General features: G+C 38.0%; 1 protein-coding gene across 1 annotated transcript in view; it reads right to left on the bottom strand.

The window, feature by feature from the left end:
- MRPS28 (mitochondrial ribosomal protein S28) overlaps window positions 1-26,571 on the bottom strand; it is a 106,358-nt gene that overhangs the window by 69,527 nt on the left and 10,260 nt on the right. Inside the window, exon 2 of the mRNA XM_049633620.1 lies at window positions 15,014-15,195. Within this exon, the coding sequence (XP_049489577.1) occupies window positions 15,014-15,195 (182 nt within the window). The remainder of the gene's footprint in view (window positions 1-15,013; window positions 15,196-26,571) is intronic.

The raw sequence follows: 26,571 nt of genomic DNA, 5'->3' as shown, positions 1-26,571 counted from the left end.
ACTTGCCCTGCTTGACTTCCCTACACACGCCAAAAACTACTGTATCTCCTCTTTACCATGTTTCTCCTCTAAGATTTTATATAGCATTTTTAGAGGAATGCATAAAAAGAACAAGGAAGTCTTGAAGGCACATGACAGTTTCAGAAAAGGGAAGAGCCAACAGTGCTGAATACTACGAGCATTTGAGTCAACTGCTGGGCAGGTGCCCAGGTCACTGACAAATTTACAAGGGTGCTTTCAATTAGTAGGATGGTGAGGGCAGAGCCAGGCAGGCTGACCTGAGGAATGAACGGAATCTGGAAAACAAGGGCAATTTGGAGGTCGGGAGGAACAGAACCACAGTTTGAAGGAGAAACAAAGTAAAACCTTTTTTTTCCCTTAATTTATTTTGAGAGGGGAAGACAGAATCCCAAGCAGGCTCTGCACTGACAAAGTAAAACTCTCAAATTTGATCAAATTCTGTAGAAAAGATGATTTAAGGTTGGATAGGAAATCCAGGGGGTATTAAGTTGAATCAGATATTCAACTTTTTTACTTAAAAAAAAAAAAAAAGCAATTTCAGGGCGCCTGGACAGCTCAGTTGGTTAAGCATCCAGCTCTTGGTTTTGGTTCAAGTCATGATCTCACAGTTCATGGGGTCAAGTCCCGTGTCGGGCTCTGTGCTCAGAGCACAGAGCCTGCTTGGGATTCTCTCTCTTCCCCCCCCCCCCCCGCCCCTCTGTGCTTGCTCTCTCTCAAAATAAATAAACTTAAAAAAATAGCAATTTCATATGGATTAAACTAATGTACGAATTTGACTTCAATAAAGAAGGAGGTAAGGTTATCTGCTAAGAAGTGAAGAAAGGAAAAAGAGGCACAAGAGTGAAGAAGGTAAAGCAATAAGAAATTTACTAAAAATGAGTGAAAGAATTTTGAGAACTCTGGCCAAAGCTGAATGATATGAACCTGTAGTGAATATACCTCGAAGGTTATGCTACTTCTCTAGGATCTCACCTGTTACTGCTATATTCACATTCCACTTTTGGAAATAAAGCTATTTCAGTTCTAAAAGGATGCCTGAAACTGAACACTGCAAGGTTTCTTCAAATCAGTCACTCTCCCTTAATGTGGCACAAACACAAATCTGCACTGATGCTGTTGCCTTTGTTTTTTGTTTTGTTTTTGCTGATAAAGGCAAAAGATATAGAAACTTATAGTCCAATATGAACTTGCTAATTCCAGATCCACTGTTACCCTACAGCCTACTTTTCACAATTCCAATCCCACAAAGGCCAAATATCTACAGAAAATCACAACACATTTAAAACAGAACTCCACGTCCTGCCCTATGAACAGCAGCTCTGCCCAACTTCTCTATTGCTGTGCCCTCTATTTTTCTAGCCACTAGGCTGGAAACCTCAAGTATCAGTCATTTCTGTGAACAGTCTTTTCCTTTCCTATCTCTTCTCACTCTGGTTCAGCCCCTGCCTGAATTACTATGACAGTCTCAGAACTTCCCTTGCGGCATCCATTCCCTCTTATACCTCACTGCTAGTGTCATCACACAAAAATACCATTTCCCAAATGCCACTCTGCTGTCTTCCCATTGTCATAAGTTTTTAGCCTGAAATTCAGAGTTTTCTATAAGGATCCTTGCCTGTCTAACAAAGCAAGTATTTCATTACTCCCTAAAACTTCAACCAAGCCATGGGCTCCTGACCACTGTGATGGTTTAAAAGTATATCCATATAAGTTGGACACAAGTCCCTCTAAAAGGTGGAAACTGGGGCGCCCAGGTGGCTCAATAGTTTCAGCATCCAACTTTGGCTCAGGTCATGATCTCGCAGTTCATGAGTTCGAGCCCCACATTGGGCTTTGTGCTGACAGCTCAGAGCCTGGAGCCTGCTTCGGATTCTGTGTCCCCCTCTCTCTGCCCTTTCTCTGCTCATGCTCTGTCTCTCTCTCTCAAAAATAAGTAAACATTTGAAAAAAATTTTTAAGGTGGAAACTAATTCCCTTCCCCTTGAGTGTAGACTATGTTTAGTGACTTGCTTCTAATGAATAGAATAAGGCAGAAATGGCAATGCGTGACTAGGTTATAAGAGATATCACAACCACCTCAATCTCTCTTAAATTATACACTCTGAGGGAAGCGAACTACTATGTTGTGAAGACACTCAAGTAGCCCAGTGAAGAGGTCCATAAGATGAGAAACTGAAGCTTCCTGCCCACAGCCAACACTAACCTGCCATGTGAGGGAGCCACCTTGGAATCAAATCCTCCAGTCTCAGTCAAGCCTTCAGATGACTGTAGCCTCAGCCAATATCTTGTCTGAACTTCATGAGAAACCCTGAGCCACAACTGTTCAGCTAAAACACTCCTAGATTCCTGACCCACAGGAATTGTGTGAAATAATACATTTTTATTGTTTTAAGCCACTAAGTTTTGGAGTATGATACACAGATACAGATAGCTACACAGATACAGACAGCTAACACAACCTCACCAAGCTCATTCTCAATTCTATGCCATTACTCATGGTGTTTCCCCAACAGATGTCTTCTTAATATCTATTTCCTAACACTCCTTCCCTTATCCTTCAGAATCTAGCTAAAGTTTCACCTCTTTGAGGAGGCCCTTTTTGTTTGTTTATGAAACCATTCCAACTTTCATTTCTCTTGCTTCTTCTTTGATTTCTATTTGACCACATCATTCATGTATTCCTCTATGTTACTGCGCTCTATGTATGTACCTTTCCTCCTAAAGACATCATACAGTTCACTTAAAGTTTATTTATTTTTGAGAGAGACACACAGCGTGAGCAGGGGAGGGGCAGAGAGAGAGGGAGGCACAGAATCTGAGGCAGGCTCCAGGCTCTGAGCTGTCAGCACAGAGTTCGTGGGCTCGAACCCACGAACCATGAGATGATGACCTGAGCCGAAGTTGGATGCTTAACCAATTGAGCCACCCAGGCGCCCCATCATACAGTTCATTTAAACTGCATTCAGCACAGTACAATTAAAATAATCAATGAATATTTGCTGAAAAAACTAACAAATCATACACACAAACTCCCTGGAAGTGTATTTGATTAGTATGAAGTAATGGTTAACAATATGGAGTGACACTGTCTCAGGTCTGCTTACTTACTAGTTGCTACCCTGGAGCGAGTGACTTAAAAATCTCTGTAAGCCTTTGTTTCTTCAGTGTTTTTGTTTGTTTGTTTGTTTTGTTTTGTTTTGTTTTGTTTCTGTGAAGATTCTAATAGTATCTACCATAGAGCAACAAAAAGATTGAAGAAAATAATATTGGCAAAACTCTTAGCAAAGTGCCTAGCACAGCATGCTCAACAAATGTTAGCTATTATTGTTCTTATTATTAGCCACAAATTACAGAATACATAGTGAAGTCCTGTCCCTGAGAGTCTCTAGATGTTATAAAGTGGCAATCTAAATTAATACAAAATTCAACAAACTAAAATAGAACTCACACTTTCTATTTAAGATAGCTTTTAATTTTTCTAAAGTCTCCTCTTAAGTCAATAGAACTACAGCCTGAACCAATTGTAGGAGTGCAGCCTTGACTTTTTCTCCTCTTCATCCTATTAAGATATTAACTTCAAAGCTTTTGTGGGAACACTTAATTGCTTTCATTCCTTAACAAGCAGCCATCATAGTAGTTTCCAGATTCACTTTTAACCTTTACAATCCTGGCAAGGCATATACGGCAAACTTAACAGACATACAAGTTTACAACTCTCTGGACTAATACCGCTATATATATTTGAATATGCTACATGAAGCAAATCCATTTTGCACATCAATCAAAATAGAATCCAATAGAATAGTATAACCGGTATAACATGATATTAATATCAGGTATACAACATAATGATTCGATATTTGTGTACGTTGTGAAATGGTTACCACATTAAGTCTGGTTAACATCGTCACCACATACAGTTACACAAGAATTTTTTTCTTATGATGAGAACTTTTAAGAACTACTCTTAGCAACTTTCAAATAGGCAATACAGTATTATTAACGATATCACCATGCAATACATCACATCCCCATGACTTATTTATTTTATAACTGGACATTTGTACCTTTTGACCCCATCACCCATTTTGCCCATCCCCTATCCTCTGCCTCTGGCAAACACCAATCTGTTCTCTTTCTCTATGAGCTTGGTTTTGTTGTTGTTGTTAAGTCTAATGCTATTCAAAAGCCTGATTACGTGTGTTTCATGAACTCAGGACACTTCTGAGATCACATTTTATAATTTACACATACCCTTAAGGCTTCTTACTAAAAAGTTAAGTATAATGGATGCTCTTTTACCTGAAAAAACAGTCCGAGCTCTGTTAAGAAAATCTGATAGTATGAGTTTCAATCACAAATCCATTTAAAAACATGCCACACTTTTTAACTGTGTACCTACCATGTCTGCTGGAATAAAAAGAACTACTCAATTCAAATTCTTTATATTCTCTTTTCCCCCACCAATACACCTTGAAAACTTTGGTTTTTGAAACATTCAATATCCGTCACACTCTTTATTTGACCCTATATATCACACAACCTGAAATAGAAACAAAGCCTGGGAAATTAGCTCATTTTTTCCACCTCAGTGTCAAACAAAAGTACAGATAAAATTCAGTGCACGCGCTAGTTACCTTAGAACTGCCAATCATGCTTGTTTTGAAACTCTTCGATTTTCAGAACTGTCACTCATGTGTGTTTTGATAGAGATGCCAATGTAGAAATAATGCTTTAAAAGACGTGATCTTCATTAACACGTTAACAAATAAATAGATTCCATTTGAAAACTGGACTTCAGGATTTTACAGAAATATATACAATTCTTGAAACATCAGAATTAAAAAAGAACAATGAAATTATAAGATTTAGAAAATTTGGCTCTTTAACCAAAAAGATAAGCATGGCTTAACCACAAGGAGTTTGTATTTCAGTAAAAAGAGAAATGTTCCTTAACTGATACTAATCAGAAGTAGTCTGACTATGAGTGGGCATGAGAGAATCAAAACTGATCTAAATTTAGGCATGTAATTTATATTTTTGAAGCAGGAAAAAATATCAGTATAATACATTCCCCATCTCCACCTCCCCAACACAACCTGACTTATTATCTGCCTGGTCATTCATGTCTTAAATCAAACATCATTCAAAACTTCTACCTTACCATCCATACTTAGTCACCAAGACCTGTTTCTTCTATCTCCTAAATTGCTAATGAAAGTCTCTTCTTTTGACCCTCAGACTTAAGTCAAGTTCTCATCACTTCTTTCCAAAGCTTCATTATTGGGCTCCCTAACTCCAACTTCATTCTTCCAACATATGCTCCACCACCGCCAGAATGATCTCATTGAAACACAAAACTGGCCCATGTTTTCATGGTTCTTTGTCACTTTCAGAATAAAACCCCAATTTTTTAGAATGGTATATAAATACCTTGAAGATCTGGCTCTCCATCTCCCCACTGTCTCATCACTTTTAAACTTAAGTCAACTAAGCCACTTCAGTTCCCAGAAAAGCCAGGCTCTCTCTCACTTAAAACTCTCCCAAGTGCAGCCATTTTCTACACTTTGTATCTCCTATCCTTCATCCTTTACAACTCAATTCAATTGCTAGTTCCTCTGGGAAACCATCTCTGACAATCTAACAGCATCATCTATCCCCTCTTCTCTATTCCTGTAGGATACAGTAAATAGAACTTATATAGTGTTATATATATTGATTTGCTTCTCTATCCCCCTGGTTGAATCCTCAACTCCCTGAAAGCAGGGACTGTCTTTAATCTGTACATCAATAGCATTAAACACAGAGGTGGCATATAACAGCTGCTCATTAAACAGTTTGCTGACTCAGCGAAAAACTGCACCATGACCTAGTTTATTTAAAAATAAAATTAATGATGGGGAGCCTGGGTGGCTCAGTCAGTTGAGCCTCTGACTCTGGGTCAGGTCATGATCTCACAGCTGGTGAGTTCAAGCCCCAAGTCGGATTCTGCGCTGACAGCTCAGAGCCTGGAGACTGCCTCGGATTCTCTGTCTCCCTCTCTCTACCCCTCCTCTGTTTGTGTGTGCACTCACTCTCTCTCTTTCTCTCTCTCAAAAACAAAAAAATAAACATTTAAAAATAAAATAGATAAAGAAAATGTGGTTGTGTGTGCATGAGTGTGCACGTGTATCTATATATAATGGAATATCATTCAGTCATAAAAAAGAACAAAATTTTGCCATTTGCAACAAGTGGATGGAGCTACAGAGTATAATGCTAAGTGAAATAAGGCAGTCAGAGAAGGACAAATACCATATGATTTCACTCATATGTGGAATTTAAGAATCAAATTTAAGAAACAGAGAAAGTTAGAGAAAGACAAACACCATATGATTTTATTCTTCTGTGGAATTTAAGAAACAGATGAGCAAAGGAAAAAAAGAGAGAAAGAAACAGACTCTCTTAACTATAGGGAACAAACTGATGCTTACCTGAGGGGAGGTGGGTGGAGGGAGGGGTGAAACAGGTGATAGGGATTGAGGAGAGTGCTTATGATGAGCACTGGGGTGAGGTACAGAATTGCTGAGTCACTATATCATACACTTGAAACTAACATATCACTGTATATTAACTATACTAGGATGAAAATAAAAACTTAATTAAAAAAATAATAAAATCAGCAGCTTAATTCTTGAGACTGATAAGATGTACTATAGGTACATTCCAAGCCAATAGAACTAATCAACGCCATAAAACAATACTCTGGGTTTTACAAAGTTCTTAAGGAATTTACTCATTTATTTACAAATTCACAGTAAGAACTGATAGCATCTCAAATAGTATTTGCGGCCCACGAATCCCATCTTATTTTCACTACTGTTTCTACTGAAGGTGTTAAAATCTCAACCACAGTAAATACTCATGTCCAAGACGCTCAGCACATTGACTGGTTCAACAAACACTGTCCTGACATGTGACAATCCCTATCAAAGGCATCAGTGAACAGGCGGTGAACACAGGCAAGACGCCAACCTAGTTACACTTCACTTATCAGGAAGTTAGTTATCTGGTGACATCAAGTCTCCACAGAACCCAATGAGAACTAAGCAGAGGAGTTTAGGAGCTGTCAAAATACATGTTGAAGTCCATGTACTAAAGTACATACACTTTACTTCCAGAAGAGGCTCAGAGGTTATTACTCAGACACTAGTTGTTCTTATATTAAGCACAACACATTTGGTGACCAATTTCCTGGGCATCGGAATATTAGAAGAAAAGTTAAAAGTTCAAAAAAACCCTAAAAATGCAGACCCAAGACAACAGCAGAAAAGAATGATGACATGGAAAGGTGAAACACAAAAACCACAGACCTGGAGGGTTGTATGGCTAAGGAGCAATAATTCTATATATCTGAATTATGATACAACACACATTAATGTTTATAATTATGACTCTGGTTCATCAAAAAACAAAGATCATAAAAACAGATTAAACTACTTTAGTAGTGACAAGGTAAAAGTAGATGACATATTTTACAAAAAGAAACAAAGAATTAAAAATTGAGTATTGTATGTATCAAGAGTCAACTTTCTACTATTCACAGAATAAACTTTTCTGAAATAAAGCATTCCCAAATAACATGAGGCCTGCTGTCTCTAAGCTATGAATCACTGTCAGCCATTAACTAGTTCCTATGGCTACAGGTCTCACCATAATTATGTTACACATCCACTCTGAAACAAGCCTGGACCCAGTGGTCATTAGCTTATTAGTGGTAACAACTACCCAAACATATTAGACCATGGACACCATAGCCAAGGATACTGCAACAGGCTACCTACCATTCTTTAACAGACCACCATAGAGCTTCACAACCACACTGCCTGCCTCAGGGACCCTGGTATGAAAACTGGCTCATATGTGAGATCATTTTAGGGGGCTCTTGTGATACTTAGTAACTATATGTTGTGAGATTTAGAGAACAGCACGGTAGAGTGAAAAGAACATTCAGGAGCTATGTTGGGTACACAGAGCCCTAGGTTTGAATCCCTGCCTTATTAATTACCAGCTGTATCACTGCAGCACATTATGCTTGGAAACTCACTTTCATTTGGATAATATCCTCTACTTTCTATGCTTCTTATGAGGAATAAATCAGACAATACACATAAAGCGTCAATGTAGGTTTTCAAAAAACTAGCTATTATGATTATCAGATGGGACTATGAAAAGGGAACAATCTTAATTCACACTAGCACAAAATTAGTGAAACTGTATGCTGTGTTAATGGCAGAAGAAAAAATGTCTAAAGAAAAGGGCAGGCAGGTTCACATGATGGAAAAGTCACAGTAGAAGCCCTTGGACTCATAGGTTGGCTCATGGAAAAGTAGGTTAAAGTGAGAACTCATTAAAAATGTCTACACATACTCTGTAAAGACATCAATTTACAAGTAATGCAAATAATCTGATAGAAGTCCAGGCTTTCTTGTTGAGGAGAGGTCCACTTACTGGAGCTCTGCACTGATTTCCTTACATAAACAATACCCATACTACAATGTCTGGGATTGCCAGATCAGTCACTTTAAAGTAAACCAGGAACAGAAAGACATTTGGAAAGCAATTCCTTCCAGATTTTCAGGATTCCCCCCGACCAATCTTTATGGTTTACTTGCCCAAACTAATTCAAGAGTAGTTTCTTTAAATTAAAAAAAAAAAAAAAAAAAAAAAAAAAAAAAAAATCTCTCCTTTATGGGGTCTTTTCCAAAACATTAAAATGAGCTTTCTTAAAAGAACAAAAACCCTTTCCGTGGTCATATTTTATTAATTTATGCAATAATTTAAAGAATTACTTAACGATAATATAAACAGATTTTGGAACAAACACAACTAGCTTTATTTAGCTAAAGATACAGCTGAACTGGAAGAAGTGAAAGTGTCAATATAGCGGAGAACCACAAATCTCTTTTCCAGGTGGTGTCGGTATCAGTCAGCGGGTTTTATAGAAGAGAATGCTGATTAATTTAGCAATCAGCTGATTCGATAACTGCCAAAGAAGTTAATGCCTGAGTCATTCTAATTTGTCATAATCTGATTTCTGATTTCAAGTCATAATTTGACATGAAAGAAAAATAATATAATGTTTAAAACTTTTAAGGTTGGTACTATTAGAATTAGGCACCATCCACACCTTCAAACTCTCTGAATTTACTTATAACATTTTTATTTTGCAACTGAGTCTAAGTAGATCACAATACCACTGTGATTATATTCTGAATGTAATGCTTATATGCTGAATGTTACCATTAATATGTCTTTCTAGAATAAATTTTCTTTTAAAAGTGTTTTTCAAACTTTTTTTTTGGTGGTAGAAATACTACCACTATTTCCCATACATATTTTAAACAAAATGTTCCCAGAACTGTAATAAAATAATGAATGTAGAGCTGTTCTGAAAGTAGGGCCTAATTTCCCCACTACCCCCAGAACAATCTCTGAAGTCTTTCTGCAGAACTCTAGAGTTTCTTGAGACAAAGGTTGAAAACTGTTATTTATTTATTTATTTATTTATTTATTTATTTATTTATATTATTTTAGAGAGAGAGAGCTCGTGGGTTGGGGAGATGGGCAGAGGGCGAAAGAGAGAGAGAGAATCTTCAGCAGGCTACATGCTCAGTGTGGAGCCCAACGCAGGGCTTGATCCCATGACCCTGGGACCATGACCTGAGCTGAAATCAAGAGTCAGATACTCCACTGACTGAGCCATACAAGCACCCAGAAACTGTTCCTTTAAACTATAATTGGGGTGCCTGGCTGGCTCAGTGAGTTGAGCATGTGATTCCTGATCTCAGGGTCGTGAGTTCAAGCCCCACATTAGATGTAGAGCAAACTATAACCAAAAACAAATATTAAAACAAAAAAGTTATAGAACTTACTAAAAGGCCATTACTTAGCTAATCAGAATATTCAGTTAACCAAAATTATTTCTGGTTCTTATCAACTGCTCTAAGTTTGAAATACCATCAACTATATTAAAAAGCAATAATGAAAGAAACAACAACTGCTGGTGAGGAAAAGGAACCCTTGTGCACTGTTGGTGGGCATGCAAATTGGTGCAGCAATTGTGGAAAACAGTATGGAGATTCCTCAGAAAGTTAAAAACAGAACTACCCTATGATCCAGTAACTGTACTACAGGGTATTTACCCCCCAAACACAAAAACACTACTTCAAAGGGATACATGCACACCTATGTTTATTGCAGTATTACGTACAATAGCCAAATGATGGAAGCAGCCCAAGTGTGCACTGACAGATGAATAGATAAAGAAGATGTGGTATACACGTATATACAAAGGAATATTATTTAGCCACAAAAAGAATGAAATCTTGCCATTGGCAACAATATGGACGGAGCTAGAGAGTATAATGCTAAGTGAAATAAGTCAGTCAGAAAAAAACAAATACCATATGATTTGACTTGTGTGGAATTTAAGAAATAAATGAGCAAAAGGAAAAAAGAGAGAGAGACAAACCAAGAAAAACACTCTTCACTACAGGGAACAAAACCAGAGAGGAGGTGGGTAGGGGGATGGGTGAAATAGGGGAACAGGTGATGGGGATTAAAGAGTACACTTATCATGATGAGTACCGAGTAATGTATAGAATTGTTGAATTACTATACTGGATACCTGAAACTAATATAACACTGTATGTTAACTATACTGGAATTAAAACTTAATAAAAAATTTAATAATAAATATAATGAAAAAAATAAAAATGAAAAATTACAAGTAAATTAAATAATTAATAAAAAATAATGAAAAAAATTAAAACATTTTGCCAAACTGGGTATTTTGTTAAATTGGAGTATTTTTCTTTGCATGTCATTAAGCTGTCCTAAAGCAGAATAGATTCAACCACAACAAAGTCAAACCGAAGAGAGAAAAAAAGCAGGTCCTCAAAAGGGATTTTAAACAGCAGGTCTGATGAATGCTGAATGATGAACAAATTATGTAAATATCTACATCTTATTCGTTGTCTCTTAAGTAAATGTATCAAAGCAAGAAGTTCTGCCATTGTCAGAATTACCCTCCTAAAATCAGTCACAGTTAGCCTGACATCATGGAGATAGAGAGCAAACATGTGTCCAGCCCAATAAGCTGTTCTATCATATAATCTAAACTTGTAGGTATGAAAGGGGACCAGAGACCTACCTGGATCTCATTACTTTCTGATTTGGTGGTATCATCTTTCTACCAATTATAAAGACAACAGGTAACATCTGAATAAAATAATTCCCCCACAAACTTTGTCTTGGATACAGGTAGAAAAGCAAAGTAACTGAAACAGTAATTATGCTGATCTGATACTTTTCTATAATACTTCCAAAACATAAGTGACAGGTAGCTATAAGACACCTAGAGAAGGATTTTGGAAAGAACCTAAGAGTTTCTACACATAGAATTCAGTAAATTTAATAAATATTCTGTGAAGGGTAGAAACCTTCTTTTCAGGATGAATTAAACACTAGGCAACAAGGGGGTGCCTGGGTGGCCCAGTCGGTTAAGCGTCTGACTTCGGCTCAGATCACGATCTCACGCTTTGTAAGTTGGAGCCCCGTGTAAGGTTCTGTGCTGACAGCTCGGAGCCTGGAGCCTGCTTCAGATTCTGTGCCTCCCTCTCTCTCTGCCTCTCCCTCACTTGTGCTCTGTCTCTCTCTCTCAAAAATAAATAAACATTAAAAAACCTGGACAATAAGGAATTTTCTAAGATACAAAGTTTCTCCCCCCAAAACAACGTATGTAAATATGGAGCTGCAGTTTTTACCTGCATAGCTATGAGGATGTGGAACAAGAGTAACCAAACTATTCAGATCACATCTTGGCTAAAGTGAACTCCTCCTTTTAGCACACTGTTGGAAATAATATTATCAGTCTGTAGGACCAGAGAGGAATAGAACTTAAGCCTTGACATTTGTTTATCATCAAAAGAAAAAAAAAAAAAAGTCCTCAGAGGGTATTTCAGACTTTAAGCAATAGAAGAATAGAGGTCAAAGCCCCTTTTCTAACTACTGTTATCTTCTACTCGCCAGACATTTTTTCACCATATTATCCCTTTTTACTCATGTAATTACCAATTTTTAAAATTGATTTATATACTTGTTTACTATCTATTCCCCTTATCCTCCAGTAGAAGTCGCCCAACTTCATGAGGGCAGCTAGGAGCTCTGGTTTACCAGCCCTTCCCAGGTAGAACAGTAACTGCCAAGCTGAAGAGGTCCAATAAATATTTGCTGAACAAATGAATGAACAAACAAATTAATCAACTCCTCCTGCACTGGTATGACTGACCCTTCTTCATGATCCTCAGTCATGAATGTATTGATTTTGCGACTGATTTGGAAGTTAAAGTGGGAACTTCTGGTGAATGGATCCTGGGTAGGCCGAAGGGGGCAGGAGTCGAAAGATAACTACAAAACAGAGGTGCAGGCATTTAACTGTGCTAAGTACGTGAAAAATACTAATACGGTGACTGCTCCATAGGCTAGACAATTTACTTGCAAAATTATTATGAGCCATCCCTCACGCTCCAAAAAACTTTTGTTAAATGGACTGCTTCACTGGCAGAGCATATGTGGAGATGAAGGTTTCAACCGTATGGTAATTTCTGTAATAGGATATGTGTATGTGTATAGTTTTCGATGAAAATTTAAGATTTAATAAATGTTGCAATAATTTCTAGTATTTAACTATTTTAAGCTATACTGTACATAAAATATTCAAACCATATTATAGCACTTATTAGAGAAATGCAGTCTCAAATACTGATACTTAAAATTCTGTGATTTAGTCAGTAAGGCCTGAGAATCAAATTAGAACTTCTAGTCTCTAATGCATTCTGAAATATTATGCTCAAAAACAAAACATAATGACCAAACTGATGTTTTAAAATGTTAATGAAAAAAGGACAGTATACATAAAACAATACCCACAAAGACATAAATACCCATGAAAAAAGTATCATAAACAAAACTCCATCCACAAACATAAGGAAAAGTGTACATTGCATTTGCTACTTATAATACATCTACCTGAGCAGGAGACATATTCATAATCCAACAGAGTTACCTGTAAAATGCATTTTTTATAAAGTTAATACCTGATGTTCTAGCTGCAAACTAGGTTGGCTTGTAAGAATAAAGATGGCCACCACGACTAGGTAGCGCCCATGGCAGCATGAGGAAAAGCTTACTGATCGTAGGGAGGAGATGAGAAAATTTCTTTGTATAAAATAAAACAGTACTTCATTTTTAAATTACAGATATATGTTCTATTAATGAAAAATGACCTGCCACAGCTACTGCTGACAGCACCCAAGAGCTCAGGATGCCTCTCTTGAAGGATAACTTTAGGACTGCCTATCTTCGCACTTGCCTCCTGCACGAATCCTCATCAATAGGAATTCTTGAGGAATGTCACCATCAGTTCTCAAAAATCCAAATCACCAGGATTTCAAGAACAGCAGTAATAGTAGCATCTATTTATTATACACCAGTCACTGTCCTAAATCTTTCCATACATTATCTGATTTAATCCCTTTGATGACCCATTACACAACAGACACACAGTATTAATATCTGGATGGACAAACTTATCCTACTTAGAAATTTCTTGAGGTCTTACTCTTTTTGACCAGCTTGTATGTTATTTGATATACCAAGACAGGCTATGCCTGAGCCATTACCTCTCGATGCCAGGTAGCATAAGAAGTCCATTTTCTCCTCCAGGATCTCCCGGTTCATGGCACTTACCTTGCAAGACACTGCTTAGCTTCTGATTATCTGAGGTAGAGGTGTGCTGGCTCCAGACTGCACCAGCTTGTGGGAGCTGGACTGTGTACAAATATTCCCAATTCTGCATTCAGTGACATTACACTGGTGACTTAAAATTGACCAAGGTGGGAGTGTTTTACACCACAGAAATTGGCAAATCGGGGCCTTTTTTTTATTGGACAACTAGTCATTAAATATTTACTCAAATGCCACTGATCTAAGGAAATTTGTATTAACCGGACCTTTAGGTATCCAGAGCTCTCAGGAGAGAGGCAACCAATTCTCATAATTGCTCTCTTAGATCTAGAGTAGAATCTCTTCCTATTCATTTCTACAATATGACTCATCCTTGAACATCACAAACTTTTCAATCACTGTAATTCATCCTAAGATGCCACTGAGTACTAGACTCACCATTACTTTAAGAATAAAGAACACTGTCAATTCAATTGATATAACATCAACTGTAAGTTGCATCCTGATACCAGAAATACTGAAATTTTAAAAATGTACACATTAAAAACTGATGGGAAAAAATCATTCCTATTTTGCTTACTATCATTTTCCAATCTCAGAACCTTTGTTCCACATCTCCCTTCACTCTCGACACTCTACTCCTAGATCTGTCATCTTAATGGTTTCCCCAGTGCATTATACTCACAAATATCTTTACCTATAAACAGAATGAATTCTGTTCCACAATAGGGAAAATTCTAATTCTGAGAGTAGATACAGAATAAGAAAGGAAAATAATAAAGCATCAGAATTTGGTAGTGGGAGAGAAAGAAGCACGAAGAAGTAGAAAGGGAGGCTTCTCTGAGAAGCAGAAGACTGTGGAACAGAGGAAGAGGCAAAAAGGTTACACGTAAAATCGCCTGAGCAGCATATATTACTATAAAGTTGGTTTTCATTTTATGGTGGGGATAGTTTATTACTAAGACGAACATTCAGATCTTCCCCAAAACTGCTCTCACGGCTTTGAGAAGATATGAATCTAGCCTAAGGTGACTAACATAACATGACACGAATCTGGCCTAACTTCCGTAACTAGCATTATGAAGACAAATAAAGCATATTTTCTGTCTTTTAGAAAATCACCAATTAAAGTCCAAAAATACTTTTGAGGTATCTCAACTTTTATGAACAGTATTAAAAAAAACTTGGAAATGATTCTACTTACTCTCCATCCACTTCTGGTCTTCTACACACACAATGAAACTTGCCACCAAAATCAATATAAAGATCATTCTCCACAATATGAAAGATGCGTCCAATAACTAGTTTATCCTTGGCAGGTCCCATCTGTGTAAGAGGAGAATGTCTCAGCATAGACGCAAAGGATTCCACATTTTTTGGAGAGCCCTAAAAATAAAAACAGATATTTATATGCATATAATTCAATATAAACATATAATATGATAGATATAAGAAAATCTTACAGAAGAAAATTTTAAAAGTCAATGTGCCATATATATTTACATTTTGTAGCAATACTAAAAAATATTTAAATGGAATTGGGGGGGTATTTGTTTTTTTGAGGGGGGAGCACAAATGAGAGAAGGCAGAGAGAGAGAGGGAAAGAGAATCCTACAAGGGGTAAGAGAGAGAGAGAGAGAGAGAGAGAGAGAGAGAGAAACGGGGCTTACCCAAAGCGGGACTCGTGTTTTACCCAAAATGGGACTTGTGCTCACCCGAGCTGGGGCTCATGCTCATCTAAAGTGGGGCTTGGGCTCCTTCAGTGAGGACTCAAACTCACAAACCGTGAGATCATGACCTGAGTCAAAGTCAGATGCTTAACCAACTGAGCCACCCAGGCACCCCTGGAACTTTGCTTTAAAAAGCTAGATATAGTCTTCAACTTCTTCTTCCTCCCTTTCCTTCTTGAAGAAGAGACCAAGAAAAGCCCTTGATGGCAGATAATACAGATGTGGTGGCTCAGAGTAGAATCTGGAATGTGAACAAAGTAAGAGTATCCTTAGACAAAGGCTCCTAGCATGGGGACAGAGGGAGGTCGGTCTGAGCATATGAGTACAGTATCCAAGAAGGTGACTCACTTTATTCCTAATATTGATCATCTGCCAAAAAACAAAACAAAACAAAAAAACCCTTCAAATTCAAGTTTAATGAGAGTGATTAAACAGTATGGAAGTTCCTCAAAAATAGAACTACCATATGATCCAGTAATTCCACTACTGAGTGGAATAAAATGAAAATACTTGGGGCGCCTGGGTGGCTCAGTCGGTTAAGCGTCCGACTCCGGCTCAGGTCATGATCTCGCGGTCCGTGGGTTCAAGCCCCGCGTCGGGCTCTGTGCTGACAGCTCAGAGCCTGGAGCCTGTTTCAGATTCTATGTCTCCCTGTTTCTCTGACCCTCCCCTGTTCATACTCTCTCTCTCTCTGTCTCAAAAATAAATAAATGTTAAAAAAAAAAATACTAATTCAAAAAGATACATGTACCCCTAGGTTTATTGCAGCATTATTCACAATAGCCAAAGGATGAAAGCAACCCAAGTATCCAGTGACAGATGAATGGGTAAAGAAGATGTTGTATATATACATACAATGGAGTACTACTCAGTCACAAAAAAGAATGAGATCTTGTCATTTTCAACAACATGGGTGCAACGTAGAGCATATAACGCTAAGTGAAATAAGTCATATGGAGAAAGACAAATATCACATGATTTCACTCATATCTGGGATGGAATGATTTCACTCATATGTGAAATTTAAGAAACAAAACAAACAAAAGAACAAATAATAAAAGAGACAAACCAAAAAACAGACTCTTAAATAAAGAGAATAAACTAGTGGTTGCCAGAGAGGAGATGGGTGGGAGGGTGGGTGAAATTGATAAAGGGTATTAAGAGTATACTTATTGTGATGAGTGTTAACGTATAGAATTGTGGAATCATATTGTACACCTGAAATTGATATAACACTGTATGTTAATTATACTTAAATAAAAAATAACCCAACAAAAGGGTTTTTTAAATTTAAATATAGATTAAGATAAACATGATTAAAGGTCTTTCAGTTACCAGGATGAACATGAGTCCTTGTTATATAATATTTTTAAATAGCTTTGTTACAATTTTCTTCTTCTTCCTAAAGTAAAATTTCAAGGAAAAATAGCTTCTTGTTTTGTGCTGCTCATTTTCCAATCTTTTTACAGATTGAATTTACCTGAGGTAAGACTGATCCTATAATGCAGGCTCCTTACCTTTTAATTTTTTTTAAACTTACAAACTTTTTTCCAAACACATGCTTTTTCCGAAATCCATGAGTACAGACTTGTACCTTCTACTCATCTTTAATTTGTGCATGTGGTATGCGCATTCTTTGGCTCAAACTAAGGGAACTACTAAGTTTCTATTTGTGAGAAGTGATTACAGAAGAATACTAACAATTTACCTACATCCTGTATTTGGAGTAAGTTTTACATCTGTTATTTAAGAGAGAATTATTAAGAGTTCGAGAGAATACTTACCTTAAAAACTATTAAACCATTCTTATGACTCATTTTCAATGAGTGTAGTACTCCAAGGATTACAAACTCAAATGCCAGGCTGGGTGGGGACTTGGTAACGAGCAGAATACGTGCCAGTCTAAAAGGCAGAGCCACTACTCAGCTCTAGCTGCAATTGCAATTCAGGTCCAGTGTTGCCACATCTTTTGATTTTCCAAGAAAAGCCAAAAATCCAAGTATCGATGTAAAATTTCTAATTTTTCAATGTTCGCACATTGAAAAAAAGCCTTTCATTTTATAAATCTGATGAAACACACTTTGGCCCAAAGACCAAAGCTTATGACCTTTGCCTCAAGAAAAAGAAAGTCAAAGGAAATGAAAGTCGAAACATTTGGCTGATACCAAGTCCTTCAGATGCTAGAAGGAGGGTATGGTGATGGGTTTGTTTCAGAGGGTTGAAACACACTGGGAAAGAATCCTGAGTACTAAGTGTCGATCTAAACCAAAGACAAGTCAGAAGATCTAGATGGCAAACAGAACCAAAAAGGTAGCCAGGAATATCATGCTTTGAGCCGTAACACTAGTTTTATAACTCTACAGAATATGATATTAAAGGTCCTTAAACAAGCACCTTGAAAAAATAGTTCTCTCTTGCAGACAGCCAAGGATGAAACACATCCTACAGGCTCAACACAAACAAAGGCTAGGAGTTGCCCTCTAGAGGCCGTGCAAACAGTAACACCAACCCAGCAGTGGCAAGAGCAGCTACTACTACTATTCGACTAGCCAGCCACTATGTCATCCACAACAGCTGCCACCAGGGCGGCTGAAAAGAGCACCACTCAAAGGAAAAAACAGAATATCAATGCTGGGCTCGCATCCTGCCTGCAGTCAAAGAGGGTCCCTCCCCTTTGTCCCTAGGACCTGCTTTCCCAGTACCTCACTCCTGTGGTTGACAGCTCCTCCTTCCTCACTCCTCCCCCTCCTCTTCCTCCTTTTCCTTTCCCCCCCTACTTTGGAAGACTTCCAGTTGAAGCCAGGGTCTAATTAAAACAGCCTTAGATGACAGGGAGATCCAGTAGTAAATCTAATGGTTAAACATTTATTGAAAATAATTTAGCCACCACTAGGGCCTGTTCCTAAAATAACACAATTTCCTTCATAACTGTGAAGAGATTTTTGGGCTAAGATTAGTATGATAGTAAAAGGTGTTTCCTAAGTTTCAGAAAATAATTGAATGTTATCGACTAATTATTTAATAAGACCTCAAAACTTTTAGTTCTGTCGTGAAATATTTATACTATAAACTTTACAAAGTTATGAATATTTTATATTGAAGTATAATTGACAAATAACATTATGTTATGCCATTAAAACAATTTCAGGTATACAACATAATGATTTGATACTTGTGTATACTGTGAAATAATCACAATAAGCCTACTTAACATCCTTCACTATACATACTCACAAAAAAACATGATGAGAATTTTTAAGATCTAGTGTCTTAGCAACTTCCAAATATACAATATAGTATTATTAACTATAGTCACCATGCTGCATTCCCTTGACCTATTTATTTTTTTAAGTGTAAGTGTGCATCTTTTGACCCCATTTACTGCCCCCACCCTCTAAACTCCTACTTTTGGCAACCCCAATCTGTTCTCTGTATCTATGAGCTTTTTTTAAATGAGATTTTTGGTTTTTGTTGTAGATTCCACATATAAGTGAGATCATATGCATTTGTCTTCCTCTGACTTACTTCACTTAGCATAACGAGGCCCATGAATGTTATTGCAAATGGCAAGATTTCCTTCTTTTTTCATGGCTGAACCATTTATGGCATTCCATTGTATATATGTATATGCACATATATACACACCATGTTTTCTTTATTCATCCATCAATGGACACTTGGGTTGTTTCCATATCTTGACTATTATAAATAATGCTGCTATGAACATGGTGGGTGGTGCATACATCTTTCTGAGTTAATGTTTTGACTTTCTTCAGATAAACACCAGAATTGAAATTGCTAGGTCATACGGTAGTTCTTTTTTTAACTTTTTTAGAAACCTCTGTACTGTTTTCCATAGTGGTTGTACCAATTTACATTTCCACTAACAGTGCACAGGGCTCCTTTTTCTCTACATCCTCACCAACATTTATTATTTCTTGTCTTTTTGATAATAGCTATTTTAACAGGTGTGAGGTGATATCTCATTGTGGTTTTGCTTTGCATTTCCCTGATTAATGATGTTGAGAATCTTTTGCATACTTGTGGGCCATCCATGTCTTTTTTGGAAAAAGGCCTACTTAAATTTCCTGTCCATTTGTGTTGTTTGTGGAGATTTTTTGCTACCAAGTTATAAGAGTTCTTCATATATTTGGGATATTAACCTCTTATCAGATATATCACTTGTAAGTACTTTCTCCCATTCAATAGAATGCATTTCACTTTGCTGATTGTTTCCTTCCTCTGCTGTAAAAAGCTTTTTAGTTTGACGTAGTCCCACTTGTTCATTTTTACTTTTGCTGCTTTTGCTTTTGGTGTCAGATTTAAAAAATCATTGCCAAGACCTATGTCAAGGACCTCACCACCTATGTTTTCTTCCAGGAGATTTATGGTTTTAGGTCTTACATTCAAGTCTTCAATCCATTTTGAGTTACTTTTTGTGTATGTTGAAAGACAGTGGTCCAATTTCATTCTTTTGCATGTAGCTGTTCAGTTTTCCCATCACCATTTATTAAAGAGACTGTCCTTTCCCCTTGTATATTCTTGGCTTTTTCATCATAAATTAACTGAACATATACCCACACCTAGAAGTGTGGGTTTACTTCTAGGCTCTCTATTTTGTTCCATTGGCCTATATGTCTGTTTTTATGCCAATAACATACTGTTTTGATTACTACAGCTTTGTAATATAGTTTGAAATCAGGGATTGTTGTGCCTCCAAGTTCTTTTTTCTCAAGATTGCTTCGTACATATGTATATGTATATATATATTTATATATATGTATATGTATATATATATATATTTAGATATTTTTTTAATGTTTATTTTAGAGAGAGAGAGAAAACAAGTTGGGGAGGGGCAGAGAGGGAGGCAGGATCCAAAGCAAGTTCTGTGCTGACAGCAGAAAGCCCGATTCAGGGCTTGAACTCACAAATTGTGAGATCATGACCTGAGCCAAAGTCGGACACTTAACCAACTGAGCCACCCAGGCACCTCATGAATAATTATATTTTAAAGAAGATTTTAAATTCAAGTAGTAATGGTACTGTTTTTTGTTCCATTATTTTTGCCTCTACTTTGTCACATTTTACAGTGGAAGTCAATGTATTTTCAGTGAGTGAAATGATTTTACCACAAGCATAAGATCCCTGGGTTAACACTTGAATTTGCTTTTAAATTGTAAACTCCTTATACTGTTTGGATGCTATGTCAAGTAATCAGACAAAGCTCTCCTTCAAAAATCATAATCCAGAACCATTTCTGAATTCCTCATTTACTTGTCAAATGTTTTCTAAAAACAATATATGTAGCAATTCCTTCAATACATGTTGACAACCACCATTGTTAGCTGAAGCAGACTACAGAGACTGTAGGCAGACTGTCACCTGCTGGGTATTATCATGGAGCTCAGTGTCTAACCCTGGTTATGGAAAATGTTGCTATAAACCTCATTCATAGAGTTGTCATAGATAAAGCAGGTACCTAAGAGTTGACTGCTTCCTTTAAAAATTGATTATACAGCATGGGCGCCTGGGCAGTCAGTCAGTCGGTTAAGCATCTGACTCTTGATTTCCGTTCAGGTCATGATCTCACAGTTCATGAGTTTGAGCCCCGCATAGGGCTCTGCGCTGACAGCTCAGCTCAGAGCCTGGAGCATGCTTTGGATTCTGTGTCTCCCTCTCTCTGCTCCTCCCCTCCTCACACACACACACACACACACACACACACACACACACACTCACTCTCTCTCTCTCTCTCAAAAATAAATAAACATTAAAAAAATTTTTTTAAAATGTCATGTTCTAAGATCCTATATAACTCAGTACTATACAATTTCTTTCTTGTCAATTGAAGTATAATTAACATACAGTGCTATATCAGTTTCAGGTGTACAATATAATGATTCAACAATTCTATACATTACTTAGTGCTCATCATGGTAAGTGTGCTCTTAATCCCCTGTATCTATTTCCCCCACTTTCACCCACCTCCCTTTTGGAAACCACCAGTTTGTTCTCTGTATTTAAGAGTTTGGTTGTTGAGTTTTTGTTTTGTTTTGTCTTTTTTCTTTGTTTACTTGTTTTGTTTCCTAAATTCTATATATGAGTGAAATCATGTGGTATTTGTCTTTCTCTGTCTTATTTCACTTAACATTATACCTTCCATTTCTAGTACTATACACATTCTTTGGTAACATTCATGACATGTAAAATCAATCGTTAAATGTTTGTCTTCTTTGCTTCAAGATGGAAAAGATGTCTGTTTTGTTCACTACTAAAAAAGTTTACATAAATATATTATCTTGGTTCCTGGAAGAAAAAAAAATAGGATAGAGTATTTGCTGACGATTCTAAAAAGAAACTTCTGAAATCAATTTCCATCCTATCCATGGCACCATCCCTTTCTATATTGTCCATATTCCAATGTTTAACAAACAATAGTCAAAACTTGCTTTCAGGGATCTCCTATAAAATGCTACTGCTATCTACTTCTACTTTTTATTCTAACCCTGCACAATAAAAACACAGGGACAACTAGTAAAGAATGTCTAGGAAAAGGATCCAGGGCAGGAATTGGCTCATATATAGGCACTCAAAAAAGTCCCTATGGTAAAAGTCTCTGTGAACACAAGATGAGACTACCAAAATAGTTCCACAGGAATACAACTGTAAGATGGGTTACCTAAATTAATTCTGGGCTATCTGGGGTTCATTCTCCAAATTCATTCAATCTAAAGACATTCACGATCCCATTTTCATGAAAAGAGATACTGATAGCCCACAGTGTAAATGATGTACACGGCAAAGCAACTACTTAAATTAACATCTGTAGAAACATAACGACCTATAATCATGACAAGGTTTTGTCATGAAGAAGTATCTTCTGCCTCATATCAATTAGGTCAAAACACAGAAGTATAAAAGTGTCGTTTGCTATTAAGTGCACGGGGAAAATGATAGCCCCAGGGCTTTAAATACCAGCCTAGAGGTTAACATAAGGGATCTGAAAGTTTGTGTAACTGTCCTAAAAGAAATCTTTATCTCCTTTGGCCTCAGGCCAAGATTTCAAAACAACAACAACAAAAAAAACCCAAAACAAACCCAAAACAAACAAACCCAAAAAACCCAACATCTAATTCTGCAGATGGCTTAATGGCAAGGCAAACTGAGTTCCCAATTTCACAGGTTCTCTAGTATTAAAATTGGGGCATTGATTAGGAAGGTGGCGAGTCCTGAAATTTAGCACGGGACATATGGGCAAATGCTGATGAACCTGCAGCCCCTAGGCCCCTAACCTGTGCCAGGTATCCTCTGCCAGTAGAAGCGGCCCTTCCATCCCAGTGTGAGGAGGTTGGTCTTCCCTTTCCTGAAGTACCAGCAGTGGTCAACCCTGAGGTAGCTGTAGGGGCCCACTGGTCCTCCTAAGTGTCCATCTCTCCCACTTCTCAGCGCTTGCAGACCCGCACTGTTCAATATGGTATCCACTAGACACAGGCAACTATTCAAATTCAACTAAAATTAAATGGAATTTAAAATTCAGTTCCCAAATTGCACTAGCCACATTTCAAATGCTCAACAGCCATATGCAAACAGCACAGATAGTATATATTTCCATCATTACAGAAAGTTCTATTGGATAGGACTAGACCTATAACCAAATTCAAGTCTCAGCAGACCCCAAGGGGTGAGATATAAAGTATAGTCCATGAAGGGGTATACTACACACCAAAAAGAACTATATGATTTTGTTAACTGAAATCAGTAGAAACTAAGGATCTGTATGGGAATAGATCCTAAGGGTCCTGGGTCAGGGTGAAGGGAAGACAGTATGGCCTTGGGCCAAATTGACTAATATGGGCTCACCGAGCAGAGATTCAGATACAATGTCAGCTTAAGAGGCTAGGTGTGGGTTTTGAAAGTTTGCTTGGTTGGCTGAATAAAATCTGAACCAAAAGGTAGACTACACTAGACAAAGTTGAAATACCAGAACTTCCGTAGGATACCACAGAAGAAGGTACCCAAATGCTTGGAGAGAACAGAATGTTGGAGTGGACCTTTTCACCTAGCCCTCCCTTACTGTGGTCCCCAGGAGGATCTACAAGATACTCAGTTCACCAAACCTAAGGGAAAGGCACTTGTGAGGGGAACACCAGCATTTCTGAACTGCTGTGTGGTGACTGTTCTCTGCAGGACTGACTGGTGGGAGCTGCTGCCATAAAGAGCTCTCTGAATTCAGTGGAGATAATGAGACCCTGAAGTGGCAGGAGTCAGGTCAGCACTCACTAGCCAACAACATGATGGGCACGGTTATCATAATGCAACAGAGTGTAAACAGTAATCAAAACAGTCTGACTTGAAGAGCTCTCTGGTGGTGGCTGATTGATTATGGTGTCCCAGAAATGAAACAGATAGGAAAACGCTATAGTTCTAATGAACAGCCTGCCCTGAATCACCACAAATGACTGCCAGGGCCACTCAACAAATTCCCAAACTTGAACCAATTCCCAGACACTGAGTCCTCTGAATGAAGAGGAGATCATGCAGACTGAGGAAGGATCCTGCTACATAGCTAAAAATGTGTACTGTCGATCTTCCTACTAGCTCTCCTAAAGGGAGTTGTGACTGTTTACTAGGGTGTCCACTGGGGAAGGAGAAATAATCACACTTTTCAAGGGTTATGTGAACTGACATAACTCTTGAAGACCCAATCTGCTTCTAGTCAGAATAGAGGCTTATGGGGGCATGGAGGAGGAGAATGGAGTTTTAGCTCAGGCCCATCCCCTGCACTCACTTTGTGGTTGTTTCCCAAGTTCTAGAATGCATAATGGGAATAGCTTTACTCAGCAACTGGCAGAATGCCCACATTTGTTCCTTAATCTGTGCAGTGAGGACTATTAAAGTTGGAAAGGAGAAGCAGAAAATATTAGAACTTCATCTACCTGCCAAACAAGTACATTGAAGGTAATACCACATTCCCGGAGGCACTGCAATGATTAGTGCCAAGGACCTAGAAGATGCAGGATGGTGATTTCTACCATATTCCCACTTAACTTGCCTATGTGGCCCTATAGAAAACAGATGGGTCTTAGACAGTGCTAATTTAGTACCATAAACTTAATCAAGTAGTAACTCCAACTACAGCTGTTATTCCAGATGTGGTTTCATGGCTAGAGCAAATCAAATACCCCCTATCACCTGGTATGCGCTAAGTGATCCGACAAATGCTTTCTTTTTCTAGGTCTAATAGTAAACAACACATACTTCAGAGTTACATCAATTCACCAGCTCTGTCATAAACTAGCATACAGGGGCTTTGCCGCTTCATTCCACCGGACATCATATTGGTCTGTAACACATACTGATTGGACTTGGAAGCGGGAAGTTGCAACTACTCTAGACACATGGTAAGACACATGTATGCTAGAGGGTAGGAAATAGATCTCACAAAAATGCTGGGCCTTGGTGAAATTCCTAGGAGGCCAGTGGTCTGGGACATTTTTACCACTAAGAGAGATGTGCAGTGCTTACTGGGTCTCTTTGAATTTTGGAGGCAACAAATACCTTATTTGGACATTCTTCTCCAACTCTTTTACCAAAGTGACCCAAAAAGCTGCCAGTTTTTTGAAGAAGGCTCAGAATAAGACAAAGCTCTACAATAGGTCCAGACTACCAGGCAAGCTACTCTACTACCTGGGCTTTAAGACCCTGCAGATGTGGTAGTATTTCAAGTATCTATAGCAGATAAAGCTGTAGAATGGAGATTTTGCCAGACCTCTCCAGGTGAATCATAATGCAGCTAGAGTGGCCCTGAAAGACAGGGATAAAGGAACAGCCTCCCAGGGGACAGAACTTTGAGCAGTGCACCTGATCTCTTTGCCTGGAAGGAAAGATAACCTAAGGTATGGATCTATATTAATCTGTGTGAAGTGACCAATGATTTTGCTGGGTGGTCAGGGATTTAGAAGGCACATGAGTGAGAAATAAATGGCAAGGTCTGGGAAAGAGGTATGTGGATAGACCTCTCTGAATGGGCAGAGTGAGAAAATAAATGAGTCACATGTAAATGATCTCTTTAGCAGAAAGAATCTTAATAATCAGGGGATGATAACCAGTCTTGTGGATGTCAACCTCTTTCCCCAGCTATTCCTGTCCCCCACCAATGCATTCAATAACAAAGGTACCACAGGAGCAGGGATGTGCTTCTGTCTTAGTGGTAAGAGGGGTATCTCAACATATCCCAGAGGCCGCGAACCAATGAAAAATTTTACCAAGGTGGCAGGTCCCTGAATTTTCGTGGGATGGAGGGTTATGCATTGATTCAGAAACACTGACTTCTAGTCACCCATGTTAATCTGGCTATAGTCACTGCTAAATGACCAATATGCCAACAGCAGAGACCAACAATAAGCTTCCAATATAGCATCATTCCCTGAAATGATCAGATTGCTACCTGGTGGCAGGTTATGCTGAGCCATTCTACATAGAAAGGACAGTGATATATTATCACTGGAATAAACACTTACTCTAAATATGGATTTGCCTTTCCTGCCCACAAAGCTCTATCAAAACCACCACCCACCTTACAGAATCTCTTATTCATTGTCATGGTATTCCACACAGCAGTTTCTAACCAAAGAAATCATTTTACGGAAATGATGTGGGATCATGGGCTCATGTTTAGGGAATTCACTAGTCTTACCAGTGCTGGGCCTGACAGGCTAGGGAAATAATCCTTTTTTAAAAAAATTCAACTTTCTAATTTGAGATCATTGTAAATTCACATGTAATTAAAAGAAATAATACACAGAGATCCCCTGCACCCTTTACTCAGTTATCCCAAGGCTAACATCTTGTGAGACCACATAAGATACCAAACCAGGAAACTGACACTGATACAATCCACCAACAGTATTCACATTTTTACCAGTTTTACACCCAATTACTTGTATGTGTATCTAGTTCTACACAATTTTATCACATGTGAAGATTCATGTATTCACCACAGTCACGTTACAGGACAGTTCCGTCACTG

The sequence above is a fragment of the Panthera uncia genome, chromosome F2 (assembly GCF_023721935.1).
Source record: "Panthera uncia isolate 11264 chromosome F2, Puncia_PCG_1.0, whole genome shotgun sequence".
Taxonomy (NCBI): Eukaryota; Metazoa; Chordata; class Mammalia; order Carnivora; family Felidae; genus Panthera; species Panthera uncia.
Note: the sequence above shows the minus strand (reverse complement) of the source record. Positions and strands in the feature narration are given on the sequence as shown.